Source organism: Corvus moneduloides, chromosome 7, assembly GCF_009650955.1.
Source record: "Corvus moneduloides isolate bCorMon1 chromosome 7, bCorMon1.pri, whole genome shotgun sequence".
Classification (NCBI taxonomy): Eukaryota; Metazoa; Chordata; class Aves; order Passeriformes; family Corvidae; genus Corvus; species Corvus moneduloides.
Window position 1 is genome coordinate 7,550,151 of NC_045482.1, and position 16,832 is coordinate 7,566,982.

The 16,832-nt window shown below is 38.9% G+C and overlaps 1 protein-coding gene across 7 annotated transcripts in view; it reads left to right on the forward strand.

Moving 5' to 3' along the window:
• Positions 1 to 9,683, forward strand: part of GULP1 (GULP PTB domain containing engulfment adaptor 1) — a 96,871-nt gene extending 87,188 nt beyond the window's left edge. For 4 of the 7 annotated variants that reach the window (XM_032113898.1, XM_032113894.1, XM_032113896.1 and 1 more), the window contains one exon: positions 7,582 to 9,683. In XM_032113898.1, coding sequence (XP_031969789.1) covers positions 7,582 to 7,610 — 29 coding nt within the window. In that variant the 3' untranslated portion in view covers positions 7,611 to 9,683. Of the gene's footprint in view, positions 1 to 1,795; positions 1,807 to 7,581 lie in introns of all 7 variants that reach the window. The other 3 variants (XM_032113897.1, XM_032113895.1, XM_032113901.1) reach the window with 1 other exon arrangement.
• The last annotated feature ends 7,149 nt before the right edge of the window (positions 9,684 to 16,832 follow it).

A 16,832-nucleotide genomic window follows, 5' to 3' on the forward strand; every position in this document is an offset into this window, starting at 1 on the left:
TCCCCTGGATGGTTCTATCTTAGTTTACAGAACGTGTTCTGGAGAGGACCTTGGGGTCTGGGGCACACTGATGCCTAGCTACGAAGCTTCTAAAATGTTTAGTCTCTCAGCTTGACAAACAAGTCCAAGAATGTAAGCAAAAAGCACTAAGAATACAGAAGTTATAAAAGGTATAAAAGGGGTATAAAAGGAAAGGCAAAAAAATCATCATGGCATCAGTACCAGTAGAGTCAGCGACACTAATGTGGGGTTTCTCAGCAGTGTAACCAAGGTGGTTTGGGAACCATTCCCTGGGAAGGGACTGAGAGAGCTGAAGAAGAGATCTGAGCCAAGAACCCTCCATATCTCCTGATCTTTCTCCTTCTCAGCTGCAGCAATCTCCACCATCCCAGTGCACCCTTCTCTTTCCCTCAGTGCCATCACTTTGGTTTCTCAGAACTTTGGGCAGACTTATTTGCTTACAGGGCCATGGCAATTATCTGCTGCCTTTAAAAACAGTTGTATGGCACTCTGGGGCAATTAAACTTTTGAGAATTGATTCAAGAATTCTGAACTGATGTGTTTTTATCAGAAAATGTTTGTTGATTCTGAAACACTCAACAGTATCCATTCAGTTATTGACCCAATTGTGAAACAATTCTAGGAGAAAGTCCTCAAATTTTGGAACAAATGATGCTCTGCAGTCAGACTTTCAAAACTTCTAGTTCCTTGCCAGCTTGCTTATCTCTATTCTTTTTTAAGCAGCCTGCCAGCAGAAGAAAAGGCTGAAAATAATGGAAACTTGAATTTCTAGGATCCTGGCTCCTCAGTAGAAAGCATTCCCAGGGTTTCCAGCCCTCTTGTCTCTTCGGAGCCCACAAAGTCCAAGAGCATTTGCTCTCTGGCTCCTTCTGTTCCTCTCTCTGGCCTAGAGAATAGCAAAAGCTCTTTAAAATGGCTTAAACAAGATTTAAATACCATTTACTTTGCCTGAGTACATCTTCTCTTCCATGTCAGTTTAGGATGGTTCCACTGACAATCTCTACTCCATATGAAGTAAGAAATTTAGCTTCTTGGTCCCCCATATAATTTCAAAGAGCAGCTAAAAGCCAAAACTGGCTTCTTTGCAATTCCAACAACAAGCTTATGTTTTGTGAATGCTATAATGTTGTTACCAAACTCTTGAACACAAACCCCAAATCTTACAGCACCTCACATTGATATATTACCAACATTTCCATTGTTTTAGGGAAAAATAAATTGTAGTAACTGTGGTTACCACTAATAATGGTATGTCAATATTTAAATGTCACATATTAAGGGTTCCTATTACAGGTAATGTCAATATTTGGAATTGTTAGCCTATAACACGACAGAGTGCTGCCACCTCATAAAACATCTGGGAATGGAGTAGTAAAAATCTTTATCAAAGATGTTTGAAGTCATGAAATGAAAATCTCCCATCATTGTTTGTACTCTCTTGATCTACAAAAAGGAGACAACCAACCAGTAACAAAACCTCCAAGCATTAGGGAGTTGCTGTGTCCTGTTGCAAAGAAAGGCACTCCCCCCTAGCATATCAACTGTTCACTGAAAACTAATTAGTGGGCCTTTATGTAGGCACAACACTCGTCACGTATGATCCAACTGAGAACAAGTGTAAAGCTGAAAGGGTATGAAAAACCCCCATATTCTAACTTGAGCCAAAGCAAAGACTGTGTGCAGTTACTTCACTGTGTTGTTGGTGCAAAATACAGATTGAAACATGTTTTTCCTAATGTCTCTTTTATCTTCTTGTGCTTTCCTGGGTGCACAGCGTCAGCGATGGTTGGTATATCATATTTTAATCATGGTATTTAAAGCATTTACAATTGAAATGTGCATGTGTTTGTCTTGTGTTTCTATTTTTATATAGATACGTGTTTATAGTATATGTGTTTATACATAAAAACTTTTAAGATTTATGTTTTATATATGGAACTCTGAGTCAGGGCCATTTTCATTTTTAGGGGCCTATGATCTCTAAGTTAGGGACAGCTGATGGTAGTTTTCTTCAGTCTGTCTTGGCAGGTGCTAATACTAAGCCTTTGTTTTCACTGCTATGTTTTCACTTTGTTTTCCATGTGCACTTGTGAAACCTGCAGTTGACATTACTAGGTTGTCACTAGTGAAATGGTTTAAGCAAAACCTTTGGTACATGATTGTGTTAGCTCAATCACATTTGTGAGCAAGTCTTTATTTGTACATGATGAGTTAAACCTTTCAACAAGCAGAAGAAACTGTGCTAGACTCAACAGTTGTTAGACACAACCTATGAGGAAGGTGAGAGCACTGAATTTTCAATATGCTCTGGAAATCCAACATTAAGAAACATGGAAGAGAAATGTGGGCCTCTCTTCTGCTCTGAAATGCAAAGTGAAGGAGTCTTGTCGTTTTTGCATTATGGAAGTACAGCCTGAGTTACAGTAATTATATATTCCATTAAATCTGTAAAGGTAGGTTTTATACGGACACCCATAAAATAGTTCCAGGAGTAAACTTCCTCTGAGAGGGTACTGAATACAGCTCACTGTGCAGTGAGGATGGCAAGCAAAGATGTGACAGCCTGATTGGAGCGGCCCACTTCAGACTCTCTTACGCTGTTTCTTGTGTGGAGCATGAGATGCCTCAGCACACACACCCCATATGCAGCAAAGCTGTCCTGATCTAGCCGTGTGCTGGAGGGGATTTGTGAACAAAGTGGGAGAGAAGAGCACAGCACAGAAGAGGCACTGGAGAATAAATGCTTGAGTGTGGGTGCTTTGCCTTTGCATCCCGTATTCTGAACTTAACGAGATCAGATAAAGTTCCCTGGCCTCTAGGGGAACACTTATTTTTAAACTTCACTGAGGATCCAAATTTCACACTTAAGCAGTCTATTCCATTTCTCAGTCCAATCGCTGTTGATCTTTTTGGAGAGCTTAAAACTCAAACATGTGCCGAGATGTGACTTTTACAGCTCAGGCCTCTCTCTGATGACTGTCCAACCTCCTGTTTCCCTGCACCCTTATGCTGAAACATATTTTCATCTTTATTTTGACTGTATCCAGACATTAATAAAATGAATGTCTATTTTCCCAGAAATCTTGCAGTGAGGAGAAGTTTCCCTGGATCATGTCATACCAGCAGCAGCTGCTATAATTTATTAAAATCTCAAGGCAGTTAATACCAGAAAGCTTCCAGGAGCTGCAAGCCATTCTCCCTGCATGCCCTGAAGCAGTCAGTAGGCTTGACGTCTTTCCATCTGAAATAAGTTATGCTCAGCCCTCTAAATAATCTTCTCAGAGATATGTAAATTTGTCATTGCTTTGCTGGGTTTGTGCTGACTTAAGCTCATTGAGTGAAGTCACTGTGAAGTGATAAGTGAGTTGACTTCTGAGCCATAAGGTTGACTTCGGCAAATTTATCTCCTGATAAAGTGGTAGTTCTTTGTCTTGTAGTGCTTACTGGTTTAAACCAGAATTATTTTATCCTCGACACCAAGAAAAGGCTGGTTTTGGAAGAGGGATTGTTTTTGAGCTGTTTCTAGTGAAAACAAGCTCTGCTCCTCTCTATAAGGTATCAATCACATCCCTTAGTACAATACTATTACTTAGCAGGGTAACTAAACTGCTCAGTCCTTGTTAAAATGCCTTTAAAGTAAAAAAAGCTACTTGAGGAGGACATGAACACAGAAAAAACAAGTCACAATATAGGTGCACCCTTCATAGCCCTTCTTCCTCCCTCTCCTGGCCAGAACCATGGGGTGGCCTTTTTCTGCATTCCCTGAAAATCAGCAAATCAGAGAGATTTTTTTGACTGCATGAGGAGTTTCTGTTTCCTGAACCTTTAGTGTACAGGAAGCCATAGCACACATGGGTTTTAATGAACAGGCAGAGTTATGCTAAGAACACACATTATTAGAAGCTGAAGTGTCTGAATTTCAGACAAGGCAAAATATTTTAAGTGTTGTGTATTAAAATTAGCAATGCATGATATATGTATATATAGAGAGAGAGCACATAATGTTTAGCAAGAAGCTGACTCCCTATGTCATAAAAAAAAATTATCTAACACATTAGTCAAGTTTATTAGAAAAAAAATCATAATCTGTAATCTCAGTTGTTGCAACTGATTTCATTACTATTACAGCTGTGGATGCTGAGAGTTAAAAGCTGGCATGTGCTGTTCTGTTATAATCAGAGAACAGCTTCCCCTGGGAGCAGAGTGCTGGAGAGCCCTGTGCAGCTCAGGTGTAGATATGAAGTCCTAAAAGCACGTGTGGCACTCAGTGTTCTGCACTGCTGGGAGAACTGCAGCATGGAACTACTGCTCTATTACCTGCATCAGCAACAGCTCTACTCTGCATGTAAAGGAGAATCTACTCCTAAAGCCTTCCCATGGCTTGCTGGACTGCAGCTGATTGGATTCTATTTTTAAATTATATTTTTGCCCAAGTATAGTTTTGGAGATTCCAAAAATTAACTAAGCATTTGGAGTCATGGTGCAGAACCTGAGGGATTAGGAATAGTGATGGCTGTGGGAGATTTGAAGTCTGTGCTTTCCTCATCTTTGGAAATTTGATTGCAATCACTTTGACAGGGAGTCTGCTGGGTGAAGATACTCTGATTATTTGTTTTCCTGCTTGAGGGTTGCAATTAATTTTTTAGGAATATTGGTTAAAACTATGCAGCTTTCCTTCATTTATACTCCTACACACTTCTTGTCCTCCACTTAGATATTCAAGAGGGAAAAATCTGGATTTTACATTCCTTTAATGAAAGGAATGCCCAGCTAGCCATCTGGATTGCTTTGATGTCTTCTCTGTGCTGTTGGGCTTCTTGACCTTGTGGTCGTCATGGAAGTTTGAGCCTGCTTGTACCTGCAGAATCTGACATTGATGGTCATGGGTTTGGTGTGGCTTAGAAGTGACCATGGAAATGCCGTGTCCCTGTTACAGACAGGAATGTGCAAGAGCCACAGTTCTCAGGAACGCAACTGGTAACAGCCCCTGGCAACCACATCACTGATTTCTGCTAGGACAGGAGTTCATTTTGGTAATAAAGTTTAAAAACTTTTTCAATAATTATGATCCATAAAGAGCAGCAATCTCTTAATGGATTAGCATTGATCACATTGCAAATATGTGGGAATGTAATTGTTTTAAATGAAAAATATCACAGCTTGAGAAGGACTAAATGGGTGTGGGGAGAAGTGGCTGGAGTGAAGCTGCAGAAGGAAAGGTCAAGGAGGCCACGGCTCTTCAAGAAAATGGAAATAGTTCTAAGTTAAGTCATAGCAAACACATGTAAAGTGCTAAGTGACAAAGTATCAGTTTGTGTGGAAAAAACTTGACATGCTCAGCGTAAGAGCAGTGAGATGTGTGCTTCCAAAATGCATCATCTGATTTGCTCTTTGCCTGCTGGAAAAAGGGCATCGGAAGTGAAGCTGCTTAAGACACCAGCAAACTTAAATGTGTAGGATAAAAATAAGACCATGCAGGACAGGAATGGGATGGATGTTCAGTGAAGGCTCTGGCTGGCTCAGGATGAAGGTCACTGTCCTTGTCACACCAGCTGCTGTTGTTCTGCTATTGGAGCTCATCAAGCATCCTCAGGTTGACGCACCAACAACAATCCCTTACTGTTGTATCTCTTTACAAGCTTAAAACTGGAAACAGCCTTCAGATACTTGAAAAGTTAGCATCCTAGGCATGCTGTAACTGCAGGGTTAAAAATGTAACAGTCTGTAGGGCTAATTCTCTGAATTCTCCTTCTGGGTAAGCAGCCCTCCTTTGACTGCAGTTACATCAATTAATAGTAGCCTTTGGGTAAATGAACACTGTTTATAACAGGATGTGTTTCACTTGGAATTTCAGCTACTGTTTGCTTGAAATACTTTCTGCATTGAATGTTCTTCCTATTAATCCTTTGGAAAATACAGAGTTAAAAAAAAAGAAAGGAAAAATCTTAAATGTATTAGTGAGCCTTGGCAGCACTGTGTCACCCAGGTAGAGCAAACTGGGTAGCACAGTTGGGGAGTGTTTACACCACAGTGCTGCTACTGGCTCAGCATCTCATGGCATGGATCTGCCTTTAAGAAAATGCAACTTTTACTTGGAAATTCACAGACCATTTAGTAACTATTGCCAGAAGGTTTGTTCTGTTTCTCCACATTACTCTCCTGATAGCAGTAGCTGGCAGCATTATTAGATATTCGTACACTTTTCAAATTTTAGCCTGTGATTTGAATTTGTTTGAAATTAAGCTGGTTTGACGTTGGATTTACCTTCTAAACCCAAAAGGTGTGGTCTTGAGGTACTGCTGTGCATATGAGGGAAAGACTTGAGTTTGTGCCTAATCTCCATACAGATTGTTTTACAAAAAGATTTATTTTGTTTACAAGATATTTTCTTGGTGAAAGGACCTGTTACTAATTTCATAGCACACAATCAGCATTCTCTCACTGAACTGAGCACTGCAAGATCTGCCAGTGGAGTTGATGTTCTCAAGGCATTTCTAGTCAGAGCCCTGTTTCCAATTGCTTAAACTTTCAAAGTCTGAAATTTTCTTGACTCCCAGGTGACTTTTGAGGGTCAAGCCACAATTATTCAGCTTCTTTTAATGCAAAAAGAGAAATGAAAATAAGAGTGTTTTTCCTGTATTAAAAGTGCAATTATTACTTTAGGACTGGTGCAAACTAAGTACCTTTAGCAAGCCAAGCCTGTATAAAAGCATACAAAAAAAGTACTTGTAGAATGAATTTCTTCTCCACGGAGGAGCTGGTAGCATCCAGCTTATAACCTTTTTTGTGTTTCTACTAATAACATAAATAAAACTCAGGTAACAACAAGTAAACTCAGGTATTTAGGTCTGAACTTTTAAAGCAACTCACAGCACTTGCTAAATACCACTGTATTTTGTTTTACTGAGTTACGTGCCTTTAAAATGCACAGTTTTCTCATTTGCAGTAGGTCAAGTATGATTTTAATTGCCATTTTGGTGAAGCTCAGACGGCAGTGGGCAGTAAAGCCCTGTTAGTTTAACTGCACTGGGAGCAATTCAGAACAGCCCCCTGAGGTGGGGTAGTCCTGCACTTTTTGTTGGGCTGCTCTTGAGGCACCACAGAACGTAGGGGACACCTGGTATCAGCAACAATGTCCATGTCTTACCTGTATTTTTCAATAGAAATATAGTAAACTCTGTGCTCATGTAGCCCTAATCTTTCCTGCTTATAAATCCTCTTGAATTTTACTCAGGAACAACATGGTGCACATCAAACTTGTTTGGATTTCTGTTGACCTATGTACACGAATATTCAATGTTGTTATTCTATAGTATTTTCTTAACTTCATGTACATATTGTAGCTATGCTGTTGTATGGCAAATGTCTTTTATAAATTAACCACTGAGACTTATTAAAAAGTGGCTGACCAAATAATGTAAGTGTTTGTGAATTCAGGCTGAAGTACTATGTCAGTTTGTCTGCCTGAAGATATGCTTGAATTTAAGTGCTTTTAAAAAGAGACCGTAATCCTCCAGAACTCACTTGGCTTTTTCCTAATGATGTCTTGTTTCATTGCAGGAGGGGTTCAAAATGGGATTAACTCTTGAAGGCACAGTATTTTGTCTTGACCCACTAGACAGCAGGTGCTGATGCCAAGAAAGTCAATGTGAAATTCCTCCGCAGTGGGTTTTTTATTTTTGAACACGTACTCACAGATACTATCCATGTGCCAAAAGTTGCTTTTTTCAACATGTAAACTCTTGTGAGGCTTGCTTCTGTAAAAATCCAACTTAGTTCACTCTTTCCCTGTACAAATGTAAAAAGTTGTATTTGTTTATGAATTATGAATTAAATTACGCTGTTGTGTTTCTTTCTCTCACATTTTGGCCCAAGTTTACTATGCTTTATGACTATTAGCTTGGAGAAGTTCTTCAGAAAGGTCACATTTACCTCCCTCCCTCTCTCTCTCTCTCCCTCCCTCTCTCTCTCTCTCTGCAAATGTGCAGGCATGATTTTTACATAATACTTTATACTTTACCTGGCAGCGTTTTTAAATTATGCTTCTAAAGCATTATTTAATATTCAAGCAGTAAAATTATTAATATCTACTACAAAAAAATTCAATTTGCAGAGAAAAAAACCATAAAATACTAACCATTACTCTATGCTTCAAAAGTAAATCTCGATGCAGTGTGACTGATTGCCATTACTGTGTGTGGTTACTATGCTGTACATACGTTGTCATTGGTTTATACAGTCCAGATTTTACATCCTTCATTCATGTTTTAGAAACTAACAAGTTATTAGTCTGCTGATAAGTGCTTAATGAGCCTAGAACTGCTAAATTGCAGAATGGACAAATTAACTGCCCTTTACTTTGCTATTTTATAGCTGAAGTGTAAAGTATGTACCTTGGAATCCATTACATGCTAGCCATAACTTAAAAGGAAGATTATGGTCTTGCATTCACTTAGGAACTTACGAAATTTTGTCTATAAGCAGGCACTGGGCTCAGTTCTGGAATTACTTTCAACACCTGAGTGTTTACAGCCAGGCTCAGTTGAGTACTATTTTTTTACTCTCTGTTTTACTGTTCCATGTCTTTAATTTTGAGGCTTTCTGCAAAGAATGCACTATGAGTTAATAAGTCCTTTGTACCCACTGGTTGTTCTTGTTACAGAAATACCTGCACATCAAAATTCTCAGCTGCTGGTGAGATGAATGCTGACATGTCTATGCATACTCTTCATTAATCTTTCTCATAAGCAATAAGATACCCTCTTAAACCTATCTCAGAAAATTACTATCATTAGTTCAATTCAAAAGCTTTCAAACCTCTAGTATTTTCCCCAAAAAACATACAAATATGGAAAAACCCCCAAAATTTTCAGGTTTTTTCTTTTTTACTTTTTTTTTTTTAATAAGAGGATTTTTTGGCATCACTTACGGTTTTGTCCTTAACCATCACAGTTTACACCAAAAACACATTTTTCAAATTTGTTATCACATGTGTATCTTTATGCCTTGTTCAACAAAGTACTTGTGCATGTACCTTTGGAGTGCACTAAAAGAATGGGGTTATTCCTTTGCTGGGTTTGACACATCCTCAGGTACCTTGCTGAATCAGGGCCTTAACATCCTACATTGCATTAGTCTTCCTCTCTCTTGTATTTTGGTCATCATTCATATAGAGTATTATAGAGAAATATATATATAAAAATATATTAAATCACTAACAAATAGAATAGTATATGTTTCATAAAGAAAAGTCTTTATAATTTTGTTTGTCATATAGTATTTTTGAATTTGTATAATGAGGATGTTTAGTAGCCATAGGAATGGCCTTTTTTAACAAATAGAATTTGTATTTTTATTGTACTTTAAAAAGCTTTACATAATAAGCATCTATTTAGTGGTCATTTATTATCAATGGTAACACTAAGATAATATTTGCACATTTTAAGAAACCTTTTTCGTTACTGATTTTTATGATAGTTGACTGCAAATGGCATGGTTAAATCTTACATACTTGGTCAATACATACAAAAATACTTAAATCTACACAACAGTGCATTTTTAATTTTTATGTGATCCAATTGGAAACTGTATTTCTATGTAATCTCAAATGTCTGTTTAATTTTGCCTAAAATAAATGTTTTTAAATAAATTGCATCCTAGAACACAGTGTTCATTCACTGAAATGCCCAGTTGGAAGGGAGGGTGGGGAGGTGCTTAAATGTTGGGCTGGACCTGCTGCAAAGGAGGGTTTAGTGCTGCAATGGGTCAAAAGTCACCTTTGGAAGGGATCTGATCTCAGACAGGGTAGAGTGATTCCAATCACTTCTATTACTGAGTTTGGACTAATCTGCCATCAGCAGAGAAAAATCCTGTTCTATATGCAGCTATATAATAGTGATAATTAGGGAGTAACTCTGCAGTGTTTCCTGGATTTAATTGACTTTTCTTTTTGCCTCTTTTTCCCCCATACTTCTCCGCTTGGTATACTTGGCTCCTGACTGACTATTTAAGGAGGGAAGGATATAATTGAAGTTTTCCTGAGCCTTAGAAAACAATCTCTTTACCCAGGTGTGTTAATGGGACAGGCTGCTGCAGATGGTGTTGATGCTTTTGAGAAGAGAAAACTGATCTTAAACCATCTGGTCATTTCTTCCCTCGTAAAACTGCCCTCCAAGTTAATGCTCAAAACCCATCTAAGCACTTGGATTTGTGTGAATGGGGCTTGAACAGTCCATGGGAATGGGTACTGGCAGGGCTGGCAGGTAAGGAGCACGTGTCATCACCTCCTGTGAGCTGTAACCACCAAGCTGTTCCTCCCTCCTTCTGTCAGTGTTCTCTCACAGGCAGTGCAATAACACCTTGTGCTACATCTCCACACTTTGAAAATACCTGGTTGGGAGCAGTCAGAGGAGCCCAGGCGATTGCTCTTGATCTGGTCAGAGTGAGTGGGATGCTGCCGCTGCCCACACCAGTGTTGGTTGTGGGAGTTGTCTTGTTTCAGAGAGAGTAACACCACCTACTGGGTTAGAGATACGGTGCTAGTGAGTCATGACCAAGACTTTTTTGACTTGTAAATTTGCCCTCCAACAAAAATAAATACCAGTGCATCTTCATGCTGCCCGTTCTGTCTACACTTTTTTCTTTCCTTCGGATGCCTTTTCTTTCCCTTTCTCTTTTTGTCTTCTTTAAACTGTGATCACCCTGCTGAACCTGCTAACTGTGGCTGTATCACTTCTGGACATGTAATAGTAGATTTTGGTTCCACTTGACTGCCAGCAACTGTCTTGACCTGTCATACCAAGCTATATTAACACCAAGAAGCAGTATTCCTTGCTTTATGTTCCTTTTTTTTTCCTATGATATAAACTGTTTTTTCGTTCTGGCTGCCTATAATGGTATACCTGAGTAAATGAGCTGCTGAGGTTAGAATTCTGAAGTCAAAAAGCTGAAATATGGTGAGTTTGTGTGTTCTTCTTTTAACCTTTGATAAATCACTGACCATCATTGCAGGATGTTCTTGGCCTAACTCATCTTTACTTCTGATGAGTCTGCAAGTGGCTCTTGTTCTTCCATGTGACAGATGGGATTTGTGCTAAACATATAATTGATCAAATTGCTCAAATTGGAAAAGATCAAATCCTTCATGTGGTGAAAGGAATTATATTCCATTCTGGCTTCACAGATGGAAAGGAAGAAAAGAAGGAGGAATTCTCACACTTGCAGAAGCGTGGCTGTGTAATCCCAGAGGTGATTGAACGTGCCAAGGAATGGGTCTGGCTCTGAGACTTCATTATGATGATTAATTTTCAATTTGTGGGACGGGGCACGGTCTCATTCTCACCGAGCAGCTCTGCTTCACAGAAAGAGTCCCTTCTGCAAAGCAGGAGAGTGTCACTGCCTGAGAAATCTCTGCTTAAACACCCAGAGCTCCTGTTTGCACTGTATCTCACTTGTCACTAGAGATTGTCACCCTTTGAACACCCTCTTAAGACAGGGGAAGTGTTAAGAATTACAGGCAGGTTCTCAGCTTTCTTATTTTCACACTTAGGGCATTTGTTGTTGCTTTTCAAAATTAGAGGATGCAGAAGTCACACTTACAAAAAACCTCAGAATAACTGGCCATGTGTTTTAAAATGCAACTGAAAATGCCTACTGGTAGGTGTTTGGTGAGCTTCAGCTAAAAGGCAGCAAGTGACCTTTGGTACTTAATTAGCCTGCTTTTCCCCCTTTCTTTTATAGACAAATTCTTGATGAGAGACTGAGGCATCGGTTGCACTGTCAGCTGGTGAAAAGTACTGGTTAGCAGTTCTCATCAACGAAGTAGAGACCAGGATTTCAAATATCTGGTTTTGTCCAGTTATTTCAGAAGGGCAAGGCAGCGTTTTGTCCGAGGGAAAGCCTGATGGTTGTAATATGTGCTGCCTTCCTGGGATGCTCCAGCATTCAGCCTGTGGCGGTGCACAGATTAAAGAAACTGCACATTTATTTATTCATCAGACCAAAACACTTTCTGGAACTACAAGACGCAGTGAGATTCGTGGAGTGAATATGTAATTCTTGCGTATGATGGGGTAAATGTTTCCAAATGTGTGAATATACAATTAAACTTTTGTGTTTAAGAAATTTCCCAAGAATCTAATCTTTATATTGTTAGGGATAACAAACCCTGCAGGTTACGTCTCCTGGAGTGGATTCTGGAATGGACTGAACTTATTTTAAGTCTCGTATGAATGACAGCAACCGACGTCAGCAGATTTCACCTTTAGACTCTTCTTTTCTTTCTTTTTCTTTCCTCACATTTTCCACTGTTTATTTCAGCAAAGCTTATGCCTTGCAATAAAGATTAAGACGGAGCAGAAACAAATTAGGAAGGAAGTATAGAAGAAAATTAAAAGGGAAAAAATACCATCTTGTGCCAACATTAAGCAGTTTAGTCCCAACGCATTTTTTTTGTGAAACTTTACTGATGCGAGAACTTCTCTTGTTCTGCCCCATCACTTTTTATACCTATCTCAGGATTGCATGAGGGCTGCCAAGAGGTAGATTTGCCACGTCTGCAGTCCACAGCTCTTGGAGCTGTTGGAGTGTGCCCGAAGCAAGGAATGTTGCCTCACACAGAGTAGGTAACTCACAGTGAGCCTTGTCCAAGATGCTGCTTGCTGCAAGTTTCAATTTCCGTTCATTTATCCTAATTTCTGGTAGTTTGTACCGTATTAAAAACCTGGCAAGGTTGCATATCTGACAAAGGCTTCCAAAAGGAAGCTGTACTAGGCTGTTACAAAAGTGCTTTAGCTAATTGCCTTTATTCTAATATTGGTTGGAAAGCATGACAGTCATCCATATTTTCTAAATGCCTGTTAATATAATCTTGATATAAATTAATCTCCTTATAAGAACTCTGCCAAAAGAGGAGTCTTCGAACAGACCCTTTAGAATTTTCATCAATTCAGTTCCCTTTGCAGCTTCATACTACACACAAGCTTTTCTGACCAAAAAGAAACTCAGAAATTCTGTTCAACTTGAGTACTTCTAAAAGTTACCTCTGGTTTTACCATGTGTGACATTTAAATTGTGGCAAGTTTTATTTCTTTTATGATTGTATTCTGTGAACATTTTATTCAGTAAAAACAAGATGCTTTTTGGAGCTTCTGCACCGTATTAGAATTGGAATATTTTTGAGCATGTTTCACTGAAAATAACTGAATGAGTTCTCTAGGGATCTAAACTGGTTTGCTTTGGGAAACTATTGTGCATTTTAAATACTTTGGTGTTCTTGTAGTTTGGGGTTTTTTTAAGGAACTTCATTGTTTTTAAATAAAGCAGTCCTTGACAGTGTGAAGACAGAAAATCCTTAGCCTGTGCACTGCAATAGGATAAGGTTCTAAAGATAATATGGTTCTTGGGGGAAAAAAAACCCAAAACCTATTTGAAGGGCCTTGATAGACTAAAAATCTAAGGTTTTTTTCCTCTTCATCATTAATATTTAGAGTATTCACATTATGATTCATGTACATACTCGGCTAATGTTTTTGTGGTGGAAGAGAGCCACCGTAATGGCAGATTAAAGCTACCTACAGTGTAAGCAATGCAGGAATGGGTTTCCCCCGTTTTTGCAACCTTATATACATTAAAATACTATGAAAAATCCAGAATAAATCTGATTTTTTGAAACGCTTCAACCCTGTGAAATAGTGACATGATCACATATAATTTGTGGTAGATAAACCTGGGATGCAAAAGAAGCAACTACACTTGGCAATAAAGGTAAGAGTTCTTAAGGTAAGTGAGAGTGAGTGAGAAATTGTACAGGAGCATGGAAATGCTCTGTGGGATTGCTTGGGAGACTGGGCTTAGCCGTGCTGCGTTCATGAGTGAGGCTGTATTTTTGTAGTTTAGCTGATGATCTGCCATACTGCTGCTGAGAAGGAAACAAAAATTAACAAAAAAAATTAAAATTCTTGATTAAAATGCTGTTTCCAGATTTTGAGTCAAAGTGTCTCCTGATGAAAAGTTTTAATGTTGACTTTACAAGTTGCATGTCTGTTTTCACATCTTTAAGGTTTTAGTGAGTCTACACTAAAATCTGTCCCTCAGGGTGTTAAGGATTTTTAGCGCTCACTGTGTGTATTTTGATAGAACCTGTAGATTGCCATAATATTTGATGTAAAAAGAGTGAACAAGACTTCTTCACAATTGCATGCTGTGGTAACATGGCAAAGGCTAGATATATTAAATTGGAGCAATATAATTTCATAGAAGATTCCAGTATTTAATAGCCCTTTTAAAAGTAGGTATTTTAAAAGAATGGAATCTTATTTAAAAGTCTGAAATATGTGACTAGAGAGCTAAGTAAACAAGATAAATTGCCTCTTGGCATTCTAATAAATAAACCAGTAAGGCCATTAAAGCCACATGAGTCATAGAGTCGTAATGAATTTACTTGAAACTTAGGAAAACAGGGATTTGTTTTCTCAGGACCACTGATTCATCTCTCACAGACCTCCCTGGCTAAAAGGTTGAATGCCAAAGGGAAAAAAATCCCACACAATATTCTAAGCAATATTTGACTGTAATGCAGTGGTCATCCTGAATCTTGGTATGTGCTCATAAACAAACTGTCATGGTTGCAAAAGGTACGGGGAAGCAGAGAGAGATGATATAAAATGAGAAAGTTAGTGTGAGTGAGATTATCAGACAGAAAAACCTGAATTTGCATGACCACACAGCCCACAGAAAAGACTCACATGATGCTTAACTACCCTGAAAACACATTTTGAGCATCTGTGAATGTATAGCTGATGCAGAAAATGCTACTGAGCAATATCTATCAAGGATCTAAAACTACCATGTTGCAGATGGCTTTCATTTTTCAGAAAAATGTGTGGACAAACTGTTTACAGTATTTCAAGTGGTACTTGCTCATTGATCTGTTCACACTGGAATGGGAACGCTGCACAAATGCCCGGATTGCACTGCTGTGCAAACAAGGGCACAGAAAGCTTCTCCTCCGGAGACTGATGCTTCCAGAGGTACCTCCTGAGGCAGGAGGGGGAGTTTGGGGTGGCTGAACGGGGAGGTGCTTCCGACACCGCAGCTGCTGAACAAGAATACAGCTTAACAGAGCTGACAGAGTTTGTGGAAATGTCAAGTCAATCTCCATCAGGATTTCAAGCACAAGGCAAATAGGTGCAGACAGACATTGAATGCATTCCAGACACTGGCCCCTCTCTCAGCTGTTACAAAGTAGAGAACATTTAAAATTTGCTTTTTCTCAGCCTCAGAGGAACCCTTGGGAAAAAGTACCTTCCGATACATTCTGGCAGAATTTAGATTAAAATGGGACACACATTCTTACTCCCCGAATTTAATTAACAAGCAACAAGACAATAAGCAAGAGAGAGTTTAATGAAATGTATAAAAAATGCATTATCTCTATGTTTTATAAATGCAAGCCCTTATTTGCAAACCCAGAGAGTATTCTAGCTTCTATTTGTTTGAATACTACTTATTTTTCTTATAATATCTTAGATTTTATGAATTCATTTTTATTTTTTCACTATTTCAGTCTTCCTAGAGAACTTTCTGGAAAGCTGTGAAATATGTGGTGGGTGTATATTTCACCATTCTGACATTTCTGCCACTAGAAACAGTGGCGAGACTGTTTTTTCTTAAAACCTAACATCCAGCCTTCTTCCTGGGAATCAAAAATGCATGTTGGTGTTTCAAAGGGCAAATAAGCCTCCAAGAAAAGTTAAAAAAAAATCCTGTGGTTGGCCCCAAGAAGCCTGCTGTTTTCCAGGAATGCTGGATTAGTTTGTGATCTACAGCTCCCTGTTTCAATACAGCTGTGCTTTTTTCCCCACCAAACCTTATGCAAGAGAATCACACAACTTGAGCTCTGACTGGAGCTGACCCAGGGTTACACTCCTGGAAAGCAGCACTTGAGGACACTTTCAGGAGAACACTGCTGTAAGCAGGAGTTTGTGGGGAGTTTGTTCCTGTGGGCACCCAGGGAAGCAGTTCTGTGAATACTGAGACCTGACCAAAGGCAGGGAAAATTCAAGATGTAGTAATGCCTCAAACTCTTTCTTTAGGGTAATGTTGGTACAGCCTTGTAGTATATCTTTTTTTATCCAACCAGCTATTGACTGTTATTTTTATTCTGGTGTTATAATTTTTGTTCCATCAGTGCATAATAAGTATATGCTAGAAAAGCCTTCCCAAATTTAGAAAGCAGATAAACAGTGCCATACCTTTATTTTTAAAAAATAATTTCTTACCAAAACTCTTGTGTGCTGCTCTGGGATTGTCTTTTCAAAGCTGATTTGTTAGGGGAAAGCGTTTACCTTTCAGTTGCACTGCTATATTGGATGTTTCACAGTTTTTTACCACTGTAGGTATGACGAGATAAAAACAGAAATATACTTCCTATCTTTTTCAGTCTCTTAATGTCATTGGATGTCAGGCCATTCCTTTGTCTGCATATTGAGATTTAGACATAAATAAGATTTTATGTATAAGTTGTGTCTTTTCTATATTGTTCCATTGCAGTGATCATTATTCCTTTGAACTGTCAGAAGTACAGGATTAGAGATACAGAGGCCCTTCTCCTTCCCTGGGAGCAAAGGGTCCTCCTCATCTTCATCTTTAGGACTATCTCTGGGAGCATCTCTAGGGACTGAGGTTTTCTCCTTTCCCGTTTGGAGCAAAAGTCCTCATCTGGTTCATCTCTCCCTGTCCAAACTTCTCATGAAATTACAGCTGCGTCAGCATCTGCCTATCTCAGCGCAGGTGCTTTTGCTCACGAGTTG